The 16,719-nt window shown below is 33.8% G+C and overlaps 1 protein-coding gene across 3 annotated transcripts; it reads left to right on the top strand.

The window, feature by feature from the left end:
- The first annotated feature begins 3,595 nt into the window (after positions 1 to 3,595).
- On the top strand, positions 3,596 to 11,126 carry LOC115705938 (NADPH--cytochrome P450 reductase). Of its 3 annotated transcripts, none has more exons than XM_030633439.2 (18): positions 3,596 to 4,452; positions 4,679 to 4,738; positions 4,841 to 4,917; positions 5,011 to 5,068; positions 5,289 to 5,372; positions 5,467 to 5,503; positions 6,195 to 6,264; positions 6,372 to 6,566; positions 6,690 to 6,782; positions 7,869 to 8,094; positions 8,190 to 8,273; positions 8,375 to 8,526; positions 8,610 to 8,706; positions 9,205 to 9,354; positions 9,443 to 9,520; positions 9,611 to 9,733; positions 9,820 to 9,933; positions 10,646 to 11,126. In XM_030633439.2, exons 1-18 carry the CDS (start codon positions 4,159 to 4,161, stop codon positions 10,724 to 10,726), a joined length of 2,073 nt encoding a protein of 690 aa, XP_030489299.1. In that variant the 5' UTR covers positions 3,596 to 4,158; the 3' UTR covers positions 10,727 to 11,126. The 3 variants fall into 3 exon arrangements, with proteins under 3 accessions (XP_030489299.1, XP_030489290.1, XP_060961113.1); XM_030633430.2 differs by having other exon boundaries at positions 3,597 to 4,452; positions 9,808 to 9,933; XM_061105130.1 differs by lacking the exon at positions 5,467 to 5,503 and having other exon boundaries at positions 3,597 to 4,452; positions 6,377 to 6,566; positions 9,808 to 9,933.
- The last annotated feature ends 5,593 nt before the right edge of the window (positions 11,127 to 16,719 follow it).

Here is a 16,719-nt window from a genome sequence, read left to right as displayed (position 1 = left end):
AATATCACGTATTTTTGATAGTTAGAAATTATTAATGCTTGGTTCTACATTTTATTAAAAATAATATTCTTTGATTTTTTTGTATTTACATTAAATTGTTTCACATTTAATGCTTAGAAGTTATAATTTTAAAGCGAAGGAAAATCTATTTTTTTATTAGAAAATAATTGGTTTGATTACTGGTTAAATTATGAGAATCAATATAAACATAAATATTTTTATATACACTTAAGTGGATTCTGAACCCTTAATAATATCCCAAATATTACTGAAAATATCTATTACTGTCATTTTTACTGTTTAAATACTTTATTTTATTTTGTTACCAAAAATCTCACCATTTTCAGGACTAGGTTAGAGTTTTATTAGCTTAGATTAAATTAGTATTTTCTTCGATTTCACGCAATTCCCATGGGTTCGACCTCGTTCTTCACAATCTCAATACTACAATAAAGATTCGTGCGCTTGCGAGTTGATAAATGTAAAACGTACCATTTCGGTATACAACAACTTCCAAGCCCACACCATAAAAATACTAATGACTCATCCCCTCTGCCAAGTGATTCAGAAGCCAGATTCCTTCAGTAAGTTGCTAAAATGGGCCATGGAACTTAGCCAATTCGATATCCAGTACCACCCACGGGTATCTATTAAAGTTTAAGCCCTTGTTGATTTCATAGTAGAGTGTTGTAGCTTGAATGACCTCTCAGAAGATCTAATCCCAGAACTGCCCACCTAGAAGGTCTATGTAGACGGTGCATCTAATGAAAAAGGAGTCAGAGCAGGGATCGTGATGATTTCCCTGCAAAGGCACCAACTTCAGAGTGCTCTATGTTTTAGCTTTTGCGCCTCCAACAACGAAGCAGAGCACGAACTATGCTGGCATGCTTAAGATTGGCTAAGGAAGTGGGAGCCCAATAGATTGAAGTACACAAAGAATTCTCAACTGGAGCTGTTGTAAGGATTCAAAAGTTACAACATCTGTCAGGTTGCGAGAGAACAAAATTTGTTCGCAGACATGTTAGCTAAACTTGCAACAGACCCTGAGATCATACAACACATAGTAGTCCCAAATTGTCACCTGAATAAACCAAGCATTGAGGTCTAGGGGGTAAATGCCATAGTCGGCAACTCTCATTCTTGGATGGCACCCATTTATAATTTCCTAAATTTAAGAGAGCTTCTTGGGGACAAGGCCGCTTCCAAAAAGGTTCAGTACCAAGCTCCCCGTTACGTGATTATGGATGGGAAACTTTATCGCCAATGACTATCTATGCCATACTTGAGGTGCATCGCTTGAATAAAAATCCACTGTGATCCATGAGATTCATGGTGGCTTTTGCAGAGACCATACTTCTGGACCTAGTTTATCCAAGAAAATCCTTCGCCAAGGGTATTTTTGGCCTACAAAATGATTGCATAGAGTATGTAAGAAAGTGCGAGCAATGCTAGAGATATGCTAAGGTTCCATGTGCACCACCTACTAAGATCACACTCATGAGTAGCCCATGGCCTTTTGCAGTTTGGGGGATAGACCTAGTAGGATCCCTCCCCACAGGAAAAGGAGGAGTTAAATACGCGATAGTTGTGGTTGATTATTTCACTAAGTGGGTCGAGGTAAAACCAATGAATACTGTCACCTCAAAGAAGGCCCTAGACTTTGTTATTAAGAACATTGTGTGTCGATATGGACTTCCATACAAGATCATCTCCGATAACGAGAAGTAGTTCGACAGCGAGCACTTCACCGGATTTTGTGCCCAACATGGAATTATGAAGAGCTTCTTAGCTGTGGCTCGGCCACAGATTATCGGACAGGTGGATCTTAATCCTGATATGGTTAGGTTCAGCTTAGTTGTATTATTTATGTTCTTAGAGGTGTTCGTGGAAGCTAACTAATGGTTCTGGCGGATATTTACATCTTGGGAACATGGTAGTTCAATTAAGCGGGAGCGCTGATCATATATATGGAATCTATAGCTTCTATAAGTATTTAGAAGTGAAACGATGATTTCCTTTGAGCTTGGCTGAATAGAGATAAATGATTGAGGCTTCATTTCAATAATTATATTAGTTTACTGAAGTATCATTTATAGGTAGCTAAGTGTTTTAAGGATAAAATACATTTAAGGGTAGAATGGTAAATTTGTCCCTATTCAATGTAGATCATCTATAGAGGATCTTTGATTATTAGGATTGTAACAATGGATAATCATAACATATCTATATCGTGGTACATATAGAGCGTTCTATATAATTGAGTGTGCTATTCAATTCCAAATCTATAGTGGCCCAAGATGGAATTAATAAGTTAGAGAATTTACTTGGTAAATTCTAGATCTATTTATTAAAAGTTCGGTTATATATGCCCATGGTCCCTTCACTGATTGAGATAATACTGCTTGGAGAATCAGTTAATTGATTTTAATTCAATTACAATTCTAAAATTAGACTATGTCTTATTTATGAATTTTCACTAAGCAAAGACTTAATTGTGAAGAAAAGAGGTTTTGGGGTCAATTTATTAATTAAGTTGTAAGGTCTAATTAATAAATAATATAAATGATAATTTTATTTAATAATTAATTATAATTATTAAATAAATAATTTTGACATTTATAGGATTGAATTGGAAAATATAGTATTATTAAAAGAAGAATAAGGGCCAGTTTGGCACAGCTGTGCTGTGGGGAAAAAGCAATTTGTATCTTTGTGGGAAAAAAGCATTATATGAAGCTGTGGAAAAAAGCATTTGAGTGTTTGGTAAATTATAATTTTTAAAGTGCTGTGAGTTGTTAAGATTCTATTACAATAATGATAATATTTTAATCTAGTTCATTATAATTACAAATATATATAAAAAAAATATGTTATATAAATTTTTTATTTTTTTATATATTTTTAATTATTTTTTTCTATAGTATAAATTTATATGCATTTGATAAAAATAATTTTTAATATTTTTAAATTATATTTTTATCACTTGCAAAAGATAAAATTGTAGTTTATAAGAAACATAAATTGATATTATTTATTAATAATAAAAATATAAATATAAAATATTTTTTAAAATAAAATAAAAAATTAGAAATTTAAATATTATTTATTTTTAAATATTTTTTCATTTAAAAAATATTTTTATTTTTTATAATATATAATAAATAATTAAATAAATTTTTAGTAAAAATAATTTATTATAAAGTCTTTTAATCAAAACAGCTTTTTCTAAAAGTTGGGTTGTCTGAAACTTTAGCTTTTAATTTGTAGCTTTTCCATAATTTCTTCAATAAGTTATTTTTTAACAAAACACCTTTTGTCACGAACTTTTTGAGAAGCGACTTTTAGCTTTTCAGGAAAATGCTAAACGCAGCTAAGTAGTTGAAAAAAGTGGTAAAATTATAACTAAAGATTGGTCCTTTTCATGTAGGGTCATTATGTTATTTTTTCTTAATATTTTATTTTTTTTAATCCATATAATTCAACTTAAGCACTAGTTCATGTAGGGCCATTATGTTATTTTATTTAACTATTGTCTTTAGGATTGGACTAAATTGGATGGAAAATGAAATCCAGAATAGCTGGGCATTTATAACTATGCACAGTATAAAAACTAGGTGAATGAAAGAAAAAGAAAGCAAGTTCCTAGAAAAAAAAAAAAAAGAAAAAGGAAAATAGCAGAAAGTATGTATGAAAATGTAACCTCAGAACTTTGCGAAAAAAAAAGAAATTGTAATCACAGAAATCATCAACAGAAAAATTGTAATGTGACGTGAGAAAAAGTGCTGAAGTCAAATCATCATTGTTTTTAGTTTTGTTGTTCAAAGGTTTTTCTGTTATCTTTTTGTCAACGCGCAAAAGTTCCATTGTTTTTGTCAATTACACGTAAAGTTAAACTTTTAGTACCCGTTTTTTTTTTTAAGAAAAGAAAAGAGAGAGAGAAGGAAGAACTCGTGCTCAATTGCTATACTCTCTCTCTTTCCCTCAGGCGTCCTCAATCACCATTCACCAACTCTCTCTCTCTCTCTCTCTCTCTCTCTCTCTCTCTCTATGCAGAGAGAGAAAACCTAAAGCGAGAAAGTTCCACAGCTGTCAAGGCCGATTCGATTGACGGTTTTCGAGCTCCGAATTCGGAATAAGTTTTGGATTCGAATCTACGCAATGAGTTCGAATTCGGAGTTTGTTCAGAAGCTTGAGTCTTTGCTTGGGGTTTCATTTGGGGGTTCGGTCACGGACTCGATGATATTGATTGTGACGACTTCACTGGCGGTGATATTTGGGGTTTTGGTGCTGGTTTGGAGGAAATCAACGGATCGGAGCAAGGAGGTGAAGCCTATGGTGGTGCCGAAGCTCTTGGTTAAGGATGAAAATGATGAGCTTGAGGTTGGCTCTGGTAAGACCAAGGTCTCTGTCTTCTATGGTACTCAGACTGGTACCGCTGAGGGCTTTGCTAAGGTAGAGCACAATGGAGACTTTATTGTTTTGTTTTGTCATTGGTAAATTAATTATTTATTATTATTAGTATGCGTTTGGTTAGCTGGGAAAGATGGATTTCGGGAACCGAAAGTTGAGTAGGAACATAGCAATGTGTTAAGTGGAAAATTGGATCAAAAGCTTTGATTTTGTTTTTTTTTTTTGGGGCCTCAAACTGAACTTTTTAACATTTTTTCTTATCATCTAGGCATTAGCAGAAGAGATCAAGGCAAGATATGAGAAGGCAGCTGTCAAAGTTATTGACCTGGTAAGCTAGATGGAATTTTTTTTCTTGACATTGCATATCTGCATGAGAATCAGCTGCATATTTTTCTTCACCTCAATTTGTTTATGGTTCACTTTCAATCAGGATGATTATGCTGCGGATGATGATCAATATGAAGAAAAGCTGAAGAAGGAGACTTTGTCATTTTTTATGGTGGCCACGTGAGATAAAAACTTATATTTTCTATTTTTTGATAAATAAGATTAATCTGGATAGCTAATATATTTACTCTACATTTGGGCCTGACTTTGTAGTTATGGAGATGGAGAGCCAACAGATAATGCAGCTAGATTTTTCAAATGGTTTACTGAGGTTGGTTGCTTGTTTCAAGTCACTTTGATGCCGTATTCTAAATTTAGTATTTTGGCGTTCCACTCTCTCTCTCTCTCTCTCTCTCTCTCTCTCTCTCTCTCTCTCTCTCTCTCTCTCTGGGTGTGGTGTGCGTATGTGTTTGATATATTTCAGTTCAGGAAAAAGGCAGGGTTGCTTTTGCATTCTAAGCTATATTTTTATATTTTGCTTTCTTGTCTAGGGAACAGACAGGGGTGCTTGGCTTCAACATCTCAGATATGGTGTTTTTGGTTTGGGTAATCGGCAATATGAACATTTCAATAAGGTAAAATATGTCAATATAATTTGATATTGCTTTTCTCTTTTCTAAAAAGAAAAGAATAAGAAATTGTGATCTTATGGGACCCATTTTGCAACAGATTGGGATTGTGATTGATGAAAAACTCAGTGAACAAGGTAATTTTTTTTTTAAAATAATTTTTTAGGTGAATTATATATTATGTTGTTAAATTTTTTCAGTTTTCATTGATGAAAGTTTTCTATATTGGATTTCTTCACCTGTTGGCCAATTTTATAAGTTTGTCGAAATCTATCGAACATTTGATTTTTTTTTAGCTTTATGTCTAGTTTGGTACACGTCTATTTTTTGCATTATTGCTGATTCCCTAAATGTTGCCCATAAATTATGCTGCAAGTTTAAAATCTTATTAATTAAAAATTTGTGCTTACTGTTTTACAAGTTATCTAAATTAGTTAAGGAACCATATTTTAACTGAATAATGGGATTAGGTTGGTAAGTCTTCGTTTTGATTTGTTGTGTTTATAATAGCAATTGTCACTTTCGTATCAAGTTAGTATATTTATGTCTGAAGGATAAGACAATGAATAATAAGCATTTACTAAATTCTGTGTGGTATGCATATCAGCATGTCCAAGCTTTCCTCTGACATACTTTCTGTTGCACTGAAGTTGATGGAATGACATTGACAACTTTATAGTGAACCTTTTTGGCATCTCTTAGTTTGTTTATTGTCATCAACTGTATATGATTATAAGCTGAGTTGTTCATAGTTATTTATTTTCTTAGTAACAACTGAATTTGCTAGTATTTAATATTTATCAAAAATTGCTATCTGGTTTTATGCAGGAGCAAAGCGTCTCATTCCTGCCGGCCTTGGTGATGATGATCAATGTATTGAGGATGATTTTTCTGCTTGGTATGTGCGTTATTCCTATGATGATAGCTTCTTCTGTTTTTCCTTAGATGTACTAGCTAGGAAGATTGAGTTTTGGCATCATGATTTGAATGTTCGCTATTATGTAGGAAAGAATCGTTGTGGCCTGAATTGGATCTATTACTTCGAGACGAAGATGATACAGCTACTGTATCTACACCATATACAGCTACAGTTCCTGAATACAGGGTTGTGATTCATGATCCTAATGTTACCTCTTTTGAGGATAACTACTTGAATACGGCAAATGGGAATGCTACTTTTGACATTCATCATCCGTGCATGTAAGGAGTGACGTGAACTTTTTTGGTTCTTTCAAACATATTTTCTTTATTACTAGTATATTACCTTTTTATTGTATGAATATTTCCATCACTAAGTTTCAAGCGCAATATTTTTTTCTGCAGAGTTAATGTTGCTTCACAAAAGGAGCTTCACAAGCCTGAGTCTGATAGATCCTGCATACATCTGGAGTTTGATATATTTGGAACTGGTATAACGTAAGTTCATATCTATATTCAATGCTTCTGTTAAAAGATATTAATAGAAATCACTAAACTTATACAGAAAATATAAGAACAAACCAGCAAGAAAGATAAAGAAGATGATGAAACCTCATCGAGTTTTATTAAAGAAATGGCAAGAATATACAGTAAGAAAATGGCCGGTATTCGATATACTGCTAACTCCCCATAATGGCAGGTATTCAATGAACTTACTGTCCCTCCCACTTTATATATACCCATACACCGCTAACCACCTAGAACAATGTACCAAAATACCTTTAATGTCAACATATCAGGTTACTTCAAAAGGGTCTATTGCATTTTTAATACAGTAAGTGCATTTATACAAGCCCCCTTTTACGTTATAGAAGAAGTATTTTGTATAAAGGGTGTTTGTTTGAATACTTCTTTAGCCGATGGTCAGCAATCTTTAAGTTTTGCTGATTTGCATAATTCAATTTTAATATCTCTTCATGCATCAATTTAAATGCTACGTTACTTCTTCCATTCGGACATTTCCCTTTTCCATTTACGCACTATGTAACTACTACCACTCACATATATGGGGAGAAATGTGAAAGGAGTTTAATGTAATTGGCAAAACGTAATTCATTATAATGTCTTATCGACTAATATGTTAAGTCTTTATTTTGCCATATTGAATGGCTTGTCATTTAGCTTGGACATTGTAAAAGATAGCTCTAGAAGTGAAGGTTTTACTTGAGTTGAGCTTTGTATTTTTGGACATTTCCCTGTTCCATTTATGCACTATGTAACTGCTGCTCACATACGGGGAGAAATGTGAAAGGAGTTAATGTAATTGGAAAAATCTAATTCATTATAATGTCTTATCGACTAATATGTTAGTCTTTATTTTGCCATATTGAATGGCTTGTCATTTAGCTTGGACTTTGTAAAAGATAGTTCTAGAAGTGAAGGTTTTATTTGAGCTTTGTTGTGAATACAAAACAATTTTAACTTACATCCCGTAAAAAGTAAATCAAATTGCTATAAGTTTTTCTTATTCTGTATTAGTTATTTTGTGATTAGATGATGATTAACTCCCTTCCATGTCCTCAGGTATGAAACTGGAGACCATGTGGGTGTTTATGCAGAGAACCTTGATGAAATAGGTGAAGAAGCTGGAAACTTGCTAGGTCAACCTCTAGATTTGCTGTTCTCTGTCCACACAGACAATGAGGATGGTTCTCCCCTTGAAAGCTCTTTACCTCCTCCATTTCCTGGACCTTGCACACTTCGCAGTGCACTGGCTCGATATGCTGATTTGTTAACCCCACCACGAAAAGTATGTTTAAGCAGTTTCCTTTTATGTGGTTCCTTTCTGTTATGATTATTATCTTTAAAGAATATTTATCACTTCATTATTACTTTCTCCAACAGGCGGCCTTAATTGCTTTGGCTTCACACGCAACTGAACCAAGTGAAGCAGAAAAGCTGAAGTTTCTATCGTCACCTCAGGGGAAGGTTGTACATGCAGCCCTGTCTCAGATTTTCTTCTTGTTTCCTCTGAACTGTTTTTCCTTTTACTTGTCTTGTTTATATCGGCTCTTGCTTCTAATGTCCAGGACGAGTACTCAAAATGGGTCGTTGGAAGTCAGAGAACTCTTCTTGAGGTAATGGCTGAATTCCCATCAGCAAAGCCTCCACTTGGTGTATTTTTTGCTGCAGTTGCCCCTCGCTTACAACCTCGTTACTACTCAATTTCTTCTTCACCACGGTGACAACTTTGCTTCCTTTGCATTCCAAAATAATTTTTCAAGAAATGTAAACGTCTAAAAATTAATCGCCTTTGTGATGCAGGTTTTCCCCTCATCGTGTCCATGTTACATGTGCTTTGGTTTATGGTCCAAGTCCCACTGGCAGAATTCACAAAGGAGTGTGCTCATCCTGGATGAAGGTACTGCTGAACTTTGAACATACTGCACTTTTTTTTTTTCATTTTGTGAACCACTAAATACTAAGAGCCTATTTGGCATTGCTTTTGTTTTCAAAATTGTGTTTTAAAAAAATGAGAACACAAAATAGATTTTTATTTTTTTTATATTAAAACAATTCAACAAAAAATTAATTAATATATTTATAGAAAAATAAATATTAAGGGTCCGTTATAAACAATGAGATGAAGTAATTTGAAGGGAAAATGATGAAAACTTTAGAAAATAACTTCTTGTTCTCAAAATTTTCTGTTTTTTGTAACTTTATTTTTAAAAATTATTTTCTAAAAACAATGCCAAACACCTGTATTTTTGTTCATAAAACAGTTTTTTAGTTATGGTGTCAAAATAATCTGTTTGTCCTTAAAAAAAGTTTTGCTTTGTAGAATGCAAAAAACATGGTAGGATCTCATATTAGACAATTTAGGCATCTAAACCCATCATTCTTTGGATTAACTCAGAATGCAGTGCCTCTCGAGAAGAGTCAAAAATGTAGCTGGGCTCCTATTTTTATTAGGCAATCTAATTTCAAGTTACCTGACGATCCTTCAATCCCGATTATCATGGTGGGACCTGGAACTGGTTTAGCACCATTCAGAGGATTTCTGCAGGTTTGAAATTACTTCAATTCCTTATATTTTCTTTGTACACATATACGAGGAAGAGAGTAGTTTCAGTATTCTTCTTATCATTCTTCAGGAAAGGCTGGCTCTTAAAGGGGAAGGTGCTCAACTTGGTCCTGCACTTCTATTTTTTGGATGTAGAAATCGTAGAATGGTAGTAACTCTGGTTCTTGGGTTGTTTATATCTTTTGAAAGCATCGTACTCGTACGCCTTTTGTTTTCCAATTTGTCTTTGCTTTTGTAGGATTTTATCTACGAGGATGAGTTGAACAATTTTGTAGAACAAGGTGCAATGTCAGAGTTGATTGTTGCATTCTCACGAGAAGGGCCACAAAAGGAGTATGTACAACATAAGATCATTGATAAAGTAAGTATTAGCATCTGAAAAACAGTGGCTACTGTTCACGAGGTTCACACAATTTTAACATGCATTTAATTAAGCTTCATGATCAGGCATCTCAAGTTTGGAGCTTGATTTCGCAAGGGGGATACCTCTATGTATGTGGTGACGCCAAAGGCATGGCTAGAGATGTTCATCGAACTTTGCATACCATGGTACAAGAACAGGTGATAATTCTGTCTCTGCCATATTTCATCAAGAATAATATGTGCATTAAAATTGTGGACTAAAAATTACAGTGACACTGCTTAAAATAGTGGGTTTCATACGAACCAAATATGATTAGTTGAACCAAACTGTTATGTCATTGTGTGTAATGTTTTGGTGCACATCATTGTAAGTCACTGTATAAATAGTCACTCTTTCATCACTTATATAATAGTATAATACACATATATATCCAATGTATAAGACAAATATTCATATAATAATTACCCGTAAGTAATAGCTAGAACCTTTTCATCATCGATGTACAATTCTTATATATCAGTGATCCGGTGATCCGCGACTAACAATAATGACAGACATTGCTTTACGATAGCATATGCTGCAATGTTCTTATTCTTATTCATTCATGGGGCTAATCTAAATATCTCCATGACGATTGATGTAGTGTTCACATCGTCATGCATTTAATGACAATTACCAACGATTATTTACTGTTAAATAATCTGTTACTTAAGAGCATTGAGTGTCATTAAATGACTAAATTAGAAACGAAGTTACTTTTAGGCTGGTATTTGTCCGAAAATGATAACTTTTGGCTAGTATTTAATTTTGAGCATTTTAGTTGATAATTTTTAATTTTTTACCCAGTATCGCTGTAAATCTACCATTGTGAGAAAGAATGATATCAAAAACTTTTTGTTATGATTTCAGGAATGTGTGGACTCATCAAAGGCCGAGTCTCTAGTGAAGAAACTACAGATGGATGGGCGATATCTTAGGGACGTCTGGTGACAGTTCTAACTTTCTAACTTCTATTATTCTGTAGCATTCTTGAAACAAACATAGTAGACTTTGTTCGTCCTCAGTCTCAGGCTTCGAATGGTAAACATCAACCTCTGGAGATTATAAAGGCCATATTTGCACTACTGTGCTGGTAACTGAACCCAGTTTCCTCCCCGTAAAGGTTTGAAATATATTTGGTAGATTTTATTTTTCCTTTTCCAGAAAAGGGTAATTTTATTGTAGGAAATAGGGTATGAGCTAGTTACAAGGATTCGGAAAAACATATAATATTTTATTGGATGGCATTGTAATGAATAACATAACGAAATAATGGTAGAGAAGTATTAAGGTCGAAGCCTGCTCCTGATTTGGGTGAAAGCCAGAATACTTATTTTAATTTCGCTCTTAATTTTTTGTAGCTTAGTGGTGTTTGAGTTAAATTTCACATGTATGTTGCAGGTTCGAACTAATTGGCGAGAAAAAAAAAAAAAACTCGTAATAGTTTAACTGGACATTTCTAGGTGGGAGTAGGGAGAGCGCTGGGCATAAATAGTCCAAACCTGCCAATCCAATCTAACCCAACATGAGAAAGGGACTTTAATGGAACAAATGCACCAAGAAAATCTATTTCTTTCGGCGTTGGTTAAATCTTTCAAGTAATCGATAGAGAGGGATTGTAGTTTTTTCTAATAACCCTGTGATGGTTGGAGATAGTGCTGTAAATATGAGTTGGATTTTTTGACATAGTACAAAACTGACATGAGTTTGAGAGATACAAGCACGATCTGCAAAAAAATGTATTTAGGTAAGACACGATATAAAAAATATGGGCTTAGACACGACATAGCACGATAAATTCAAAAGCACGACACGTAAGCACGAATTAACTCGAAAGCATGACACATTGACAAACCCAATAATTTGATAATAATAACATGATAAATATTTATTTATCAATTAAAATAATAATTCAAATTCTAATAATTATACCTTAAAAAAATTATAATAATTATAATTATTTTATTATATGATTGCGTGTGATTATTATTAACAAAATATGTAAAAGTAATTTAAATAATAAAATACGCATGTATTTTAGTATTTAGTTTATAAATAGTAACAAAAATGCAAAAATATGAAATTTGAGTTCGTATGAAAAAGCTTGTTAGTCTATTTAGAAAAATAGGCCGGTTTGAATAAAGCACGACACGAATTTGAACACGACATAAAATTATTGGACTTACGGGTCGTGGCGTGCCTACCTTATAAAATTATTACACGACACAACATGATCTATATTTTTTTATGACATAGCATGACACGACTTATATTTTTTTATGGCCTAGGACGACATGATCGGTAATTTTAAAAGTTCAAAAATATGGGTCGGAATAGCACAACACACACGTATTTATAACTATGGTTGGAGGGGTAACCAGATCAAAAGAAAAAGAGAAGAGTGAGAGAGAGGGTCAGTTTCTTTTGGGGTTTAACTTCTAATAAACAGTCATATCAAATTGTCACAACTATCATGTCAAATTAAATTTTAAATATTTTTTTTATAAATAAGATCGCCCAACATAATGAAGTGGTTGGTTGAAAAGTTCCAACTGAAGAATTTGGGAGAAGCCAACTATGTTGGGGATTCGTATCATTCGAGATAGAAAGAACAAAACATTAGCACTTTCTCAAGCAACTTACATTAATAAGGTGCTGGAAGGATTCTCGATGAAAAATCCAAGAAAAGATTACCGTCCAACCAAGCAATTACTCTGTGTAAGGAACAATGTTCTAAGACACCTCAAGAGCAGGAGGATATGAGAAAGTACACCTATGCATCAATAGTTAGGAGTCTTATGTATGCAATGTTGTGTACAAAGCCCGACATATACTATGCAATGAGAATGGTTAGTCAGTATTAATCAAATCTAGTTTTGAAACACTGAATAGTTATAAAGCACATTGTTAAGTATCTCCGGAGAACGAGAGATCTTATGCTTGTTTATTCAGGTTGGGCGTTGAACCCTAATGAATATACTGATTTTGATTTTCAATTAAATAAAGATAGTTAGAAATCGGCGTTTGGGTCAGTATTCACTCTTAGTGGTGGAACTGTAATCTGGAGAAGCATTAAGAAATCCAGTATTGCAGATTCGATCATATGGAAGCCGAATATATAGCAGCTTGTGAGGTAGCTAAAGAAGCAGTTTAGTTGAAAAAACTCTACACTGATTTGTAAGTAGCTCAAGAAATAGAGAATCCACTAGTTTTATACTGTGACAACAATGGAGCAGTAGCTAATTCTAAAGATAAAGATACCATAGGAGAGGCAAGCACATTGAGAGGAAATATCATCTGCTCAGAGATATTGTGGAAAAAGGTGATGTGACAGTCTTTAAGATATCGTTGGAACAGAACCTGGCAGATCCATTCACGAAGATGTTATGTAACACCCTAATATTTGAGGCACGTTACGTGATTTCTAATTATTATGTTAACCTTTGCTAATCAAATGATTTTAAAATAAAAAGTGTGATTATAAATAAAATTCATTTTAAAACTTTACTTAAAAATAAACTTCGTTAAACATTTACAATTTGGGATCCCGTTATTTAGTTATAAAATACATACATATTATATTAATTCCAAAAGATACATCTATATGACAAACCAAAAGTTTCGCCAACTGATCTCCTATTGATCTCAATCCTCCAAATTAAGGCAACTAAATATGTACAATCTTCATCGAAGTCCTCCACTCACTCCTACTCAGCTTTCGTTGGCTTTAACTTACACATTGCGAAATAACTGTGAGTTGACATGCAACAAGAAAAGCGTAAACACATAATAACATAAATAATTGACATGTAACTAAGCGCCCATACACTTAGTTACTATAAATCAATTAATTGAATTTAGTGCATAAACTGAGATCCAAATATTCGTACATTCATAGTATGATTAACCATAATGCCAACCTAACTTAAGAATTCTAGTCATACCAATGTTGGTAGCATTGATCTATACTATTCAATACTGCATAACATGCTAGATATTAGTATCTTGGTGAAACTCTACGTATACACATACACACATACTACTATCTTGGTGACGACCAACCATAGCAGCAACATGTAAGAGCAAAGTGTAATGGTAAGAATAAGGGGAAAGAGAAAAATCTAGAATGCAGTATCGAGAAAACAAAGGCATTGAGCTAGGAAAATTGGATCTTGAGTAGGATAAATAATGATACTAGAAACGAGAAGTCTAGCCAAGAAAGTAACATATCCGAGATCATCTCGAAGCATAATGGCACAGCCACTTGGCCTGTATAGTCTTGGACGAAGTTAATGAGGGTGGGAGTGACTGTCACAACAAGGGAAGCCTCAAGTGTTCTTATAGGATTCTTGGCCCAAATTTATTTTAGCTTATTAACCTTCTCAAATGATGTCCCTCCTTTTTTTGACTCGGTCCACCAAAAATTTGAACCGTCTAACATGCTTTTCTGCTTGAGACTTGCTAAGGTGAGCCGGGGTAATTGGGATTTTAGAGGGAGTGGCATCTTCAGACTATTCAATTGGGGGTTCTTCTGTGGCAAGTCCCCCTAATTACTCCACCGGAAGTATCATCCCCATTGTTTAGTTGATTCTCTTCCTGCTAACTCTTGTTCTTATTCAAGTCGCAGGGAGATCTACAAGGGAAGTTTCTTGAATTACTCTCCACTTCTAGTTGTTCGTCTAAAGGAGTGGGCATACTTGGACTCTGAGGTGTGGAAGCCTTGGCCAGGACTATTGGAGGCGCCTACGGGAAAATAGGGGGGGTTGATTATGAAAGGATTCTCCATGGCCACTATAACATCTACCACTGAGGCCTCTAGGATGGTAGTCACTGCTAGTTTATATATGATTTGGGAAAGGATTCTGCTAGCCATTTGATTTGCAAGTAAAAAAGGACAAACAACTTAGTACGCAAAGGTTGACAACCAGGATCAACAACAAAGAGGTAAGTAAAATTCAAGTTAAACAAACAAGCAATTTGAAGACCTAAGAGTATCTCCAATGGTGGTATTCTTTAAGAGTATCAAAAATTTTCACATCACTTAAAAATATATTATTTTATTTTATCTCTTTTTCACAATATTTTTGACACTTTTTTTTTTTCTAAAATAAGAAAATGGTAAGTATCTCTAAAAATTATTAAAATATTATTATATTATTATTTAACATATATTAAATAAATAATTTTTTTTTTTTACTTTATGATAAAATAATAAGAAAGAGAAAATGTAAAGGATGCTATGGTATAGCATTCTTTTGTGGTATTCTTTTTTATTCTAATAGTAAGTATGAAATAAAAAATACTAAAAATGTATCTATGTCATCAAGCATCCTTCATAACATCTCCATTGGAGATGCTTTAATAATCTCACGAAAAGTGATACACCTGATCATTGACTACATCCCTCCTTAGGTTGCTACCCCGTGGATGAAATTTCCTAGGAGTGGCCCACCCTCGGGGAAAAGTATTGGTTGGGAGTTGACGAAAAAGTGCAAAACCTGCACTAAGTGTTGGAAATCTAATCCTATTAGATCGAGTTATACACAACAAAAACTATAAATTGGCGAGTAGATGTATATGGTCAAATATATCAAAAAATTTCTACTCATGAAATAAACAACTTATTTTATCATAAATTACAGATCTTATTAATTTATCAAAATAATAATTATGCATCGTATATAGATATACACACTTATATACGTATATACACAAATACTACATACACATATAGTTATATATTCTAAATACAATCTATATATTATGCATATCACACACAAAAGATTAAGAATCACAAACATTTTGAATATGATCAAGTGTCATTGAATCTTTTGTATAAATAACGATCATTTAATCCTCGTTCATTTAGTACTTTTTTTTTTAAGGAAAGTTGTATCCATTAAGATAAATTCTAAAAAGACAGGATACAAGAAAGTGAAATATTTGCTCAAATAAGAGAATAGCCTCCTATTCTAAGTCTAAAGCTTGCTTGGCCAGTCGATGAGCGACATAATTAGACTTTCGAGGAACATAGCTAATTGAAGCTTGAGGAAATGAAGACAACAAGCTATTAATTTTGGTTATAAATTCCTATAGGTGAATATTATTGGAGTGACCTTTAATTACAACATCAACAAGAATTTGACAATCAAATTCTATTTGGCGGATCATAAGTGAGTGCTTTTGACACCATTCGAGGGCGAGTTGGAGAGAATGCGCTTCCATCATAAGTGGTTGGTGGACGCCTTTCCAAGGTGTAGCTAAGGATGCGACAATATCTGAGGTATGATTTCGAACTATTAAGCCAAAGCCCATTCTGTTCTTTTGAATAATTTGGGTAGCGTCAACATTGAGCTTAAGCTGGCCTGGAGGCGGTGGCTATGTAATGGAGGGCAACTAGCGTCTTGAGTGTTGTGTGGCATTTTCCCTATATTGTGTTGTTGGTATTGAAATAGATAATCTTCCATCCATTGGATGGTTAGAAAGGTGTTTGGAGCTAGCTTGTTGTGTAGTGATTCATTCCTAATGCCAAATTTTCCAGAGTAAACAAATAAAAAACTGAAAGTCTTTCATTGTCATTATGTCAGTACACATATAAAGCATCATTGCAAGAAAAGCATTTTAGTACTAATATTTTTGTGAAAGATTGTTAATTTCCAAACCTGGTAGACGGTAGAGCAACCAAACAAAGCATGTGCTAAGGTTTCTTCGTGACTATGGCATCGAAAACACATTGGGGACCTCACTATTCGGCTGTGGTAAAGGTTCACGCTAGTAGGGAAGGCATCATGGTATACTCGCCATATAAAATGTTTGATTTTCAAAGGTATCTTCAAATTCTAGATCAACTTCCATCACTTCGCTTGGTTAGTTGTAATGGAGGGTGTGGGTTCAAATTGGTGGAGAATGTCATAAGCATGATGGTAGCCAGAATTTACTGTATA

This window comes from Cannabis sativa, chromosome X (assembly GCF_029168945.1).
Source record: "Cannabis sativa cultivar Pink pepper isolate KNU-18-1 chromosome X, ASM2916894v1, whole genome shotgun sequence".
Lineage (NCBI taxonomy): Eukaryota > Viridiplantae > Streptophyta > Magnoliopsida > Rosales > Cannabaceae > Cannabis > Cannabis sativa.
Note: the sequence above shows the minus strand (reverse complement) of the source record. Positions and strands in the feature narration are given on the sequence as shown.

Coding starts and splice junctions, on each gene's coding strand:
- LOC115705938 (XM_030633430.2), top strand. CDS start 4,159: ATGAGTTCGAATTCGGAGTTTGTTCAGAAGCTTGAGTCTTTGCTTGGG. Junction 5,504..6,194: donor TGAAAAACTCAGTGAACAAG/GTAATTTTTTTT, acceptor GGTTTTATGCAG/GAGCAAAGCGTCTCATTCCT. Junction 6,265..6,371: donor GAGGATGATTTTTCTGCTTG/GTATGTGCGTTA, acceptor GCTATTATGTAG/GAAAGAATCGTTGTGGCCTG.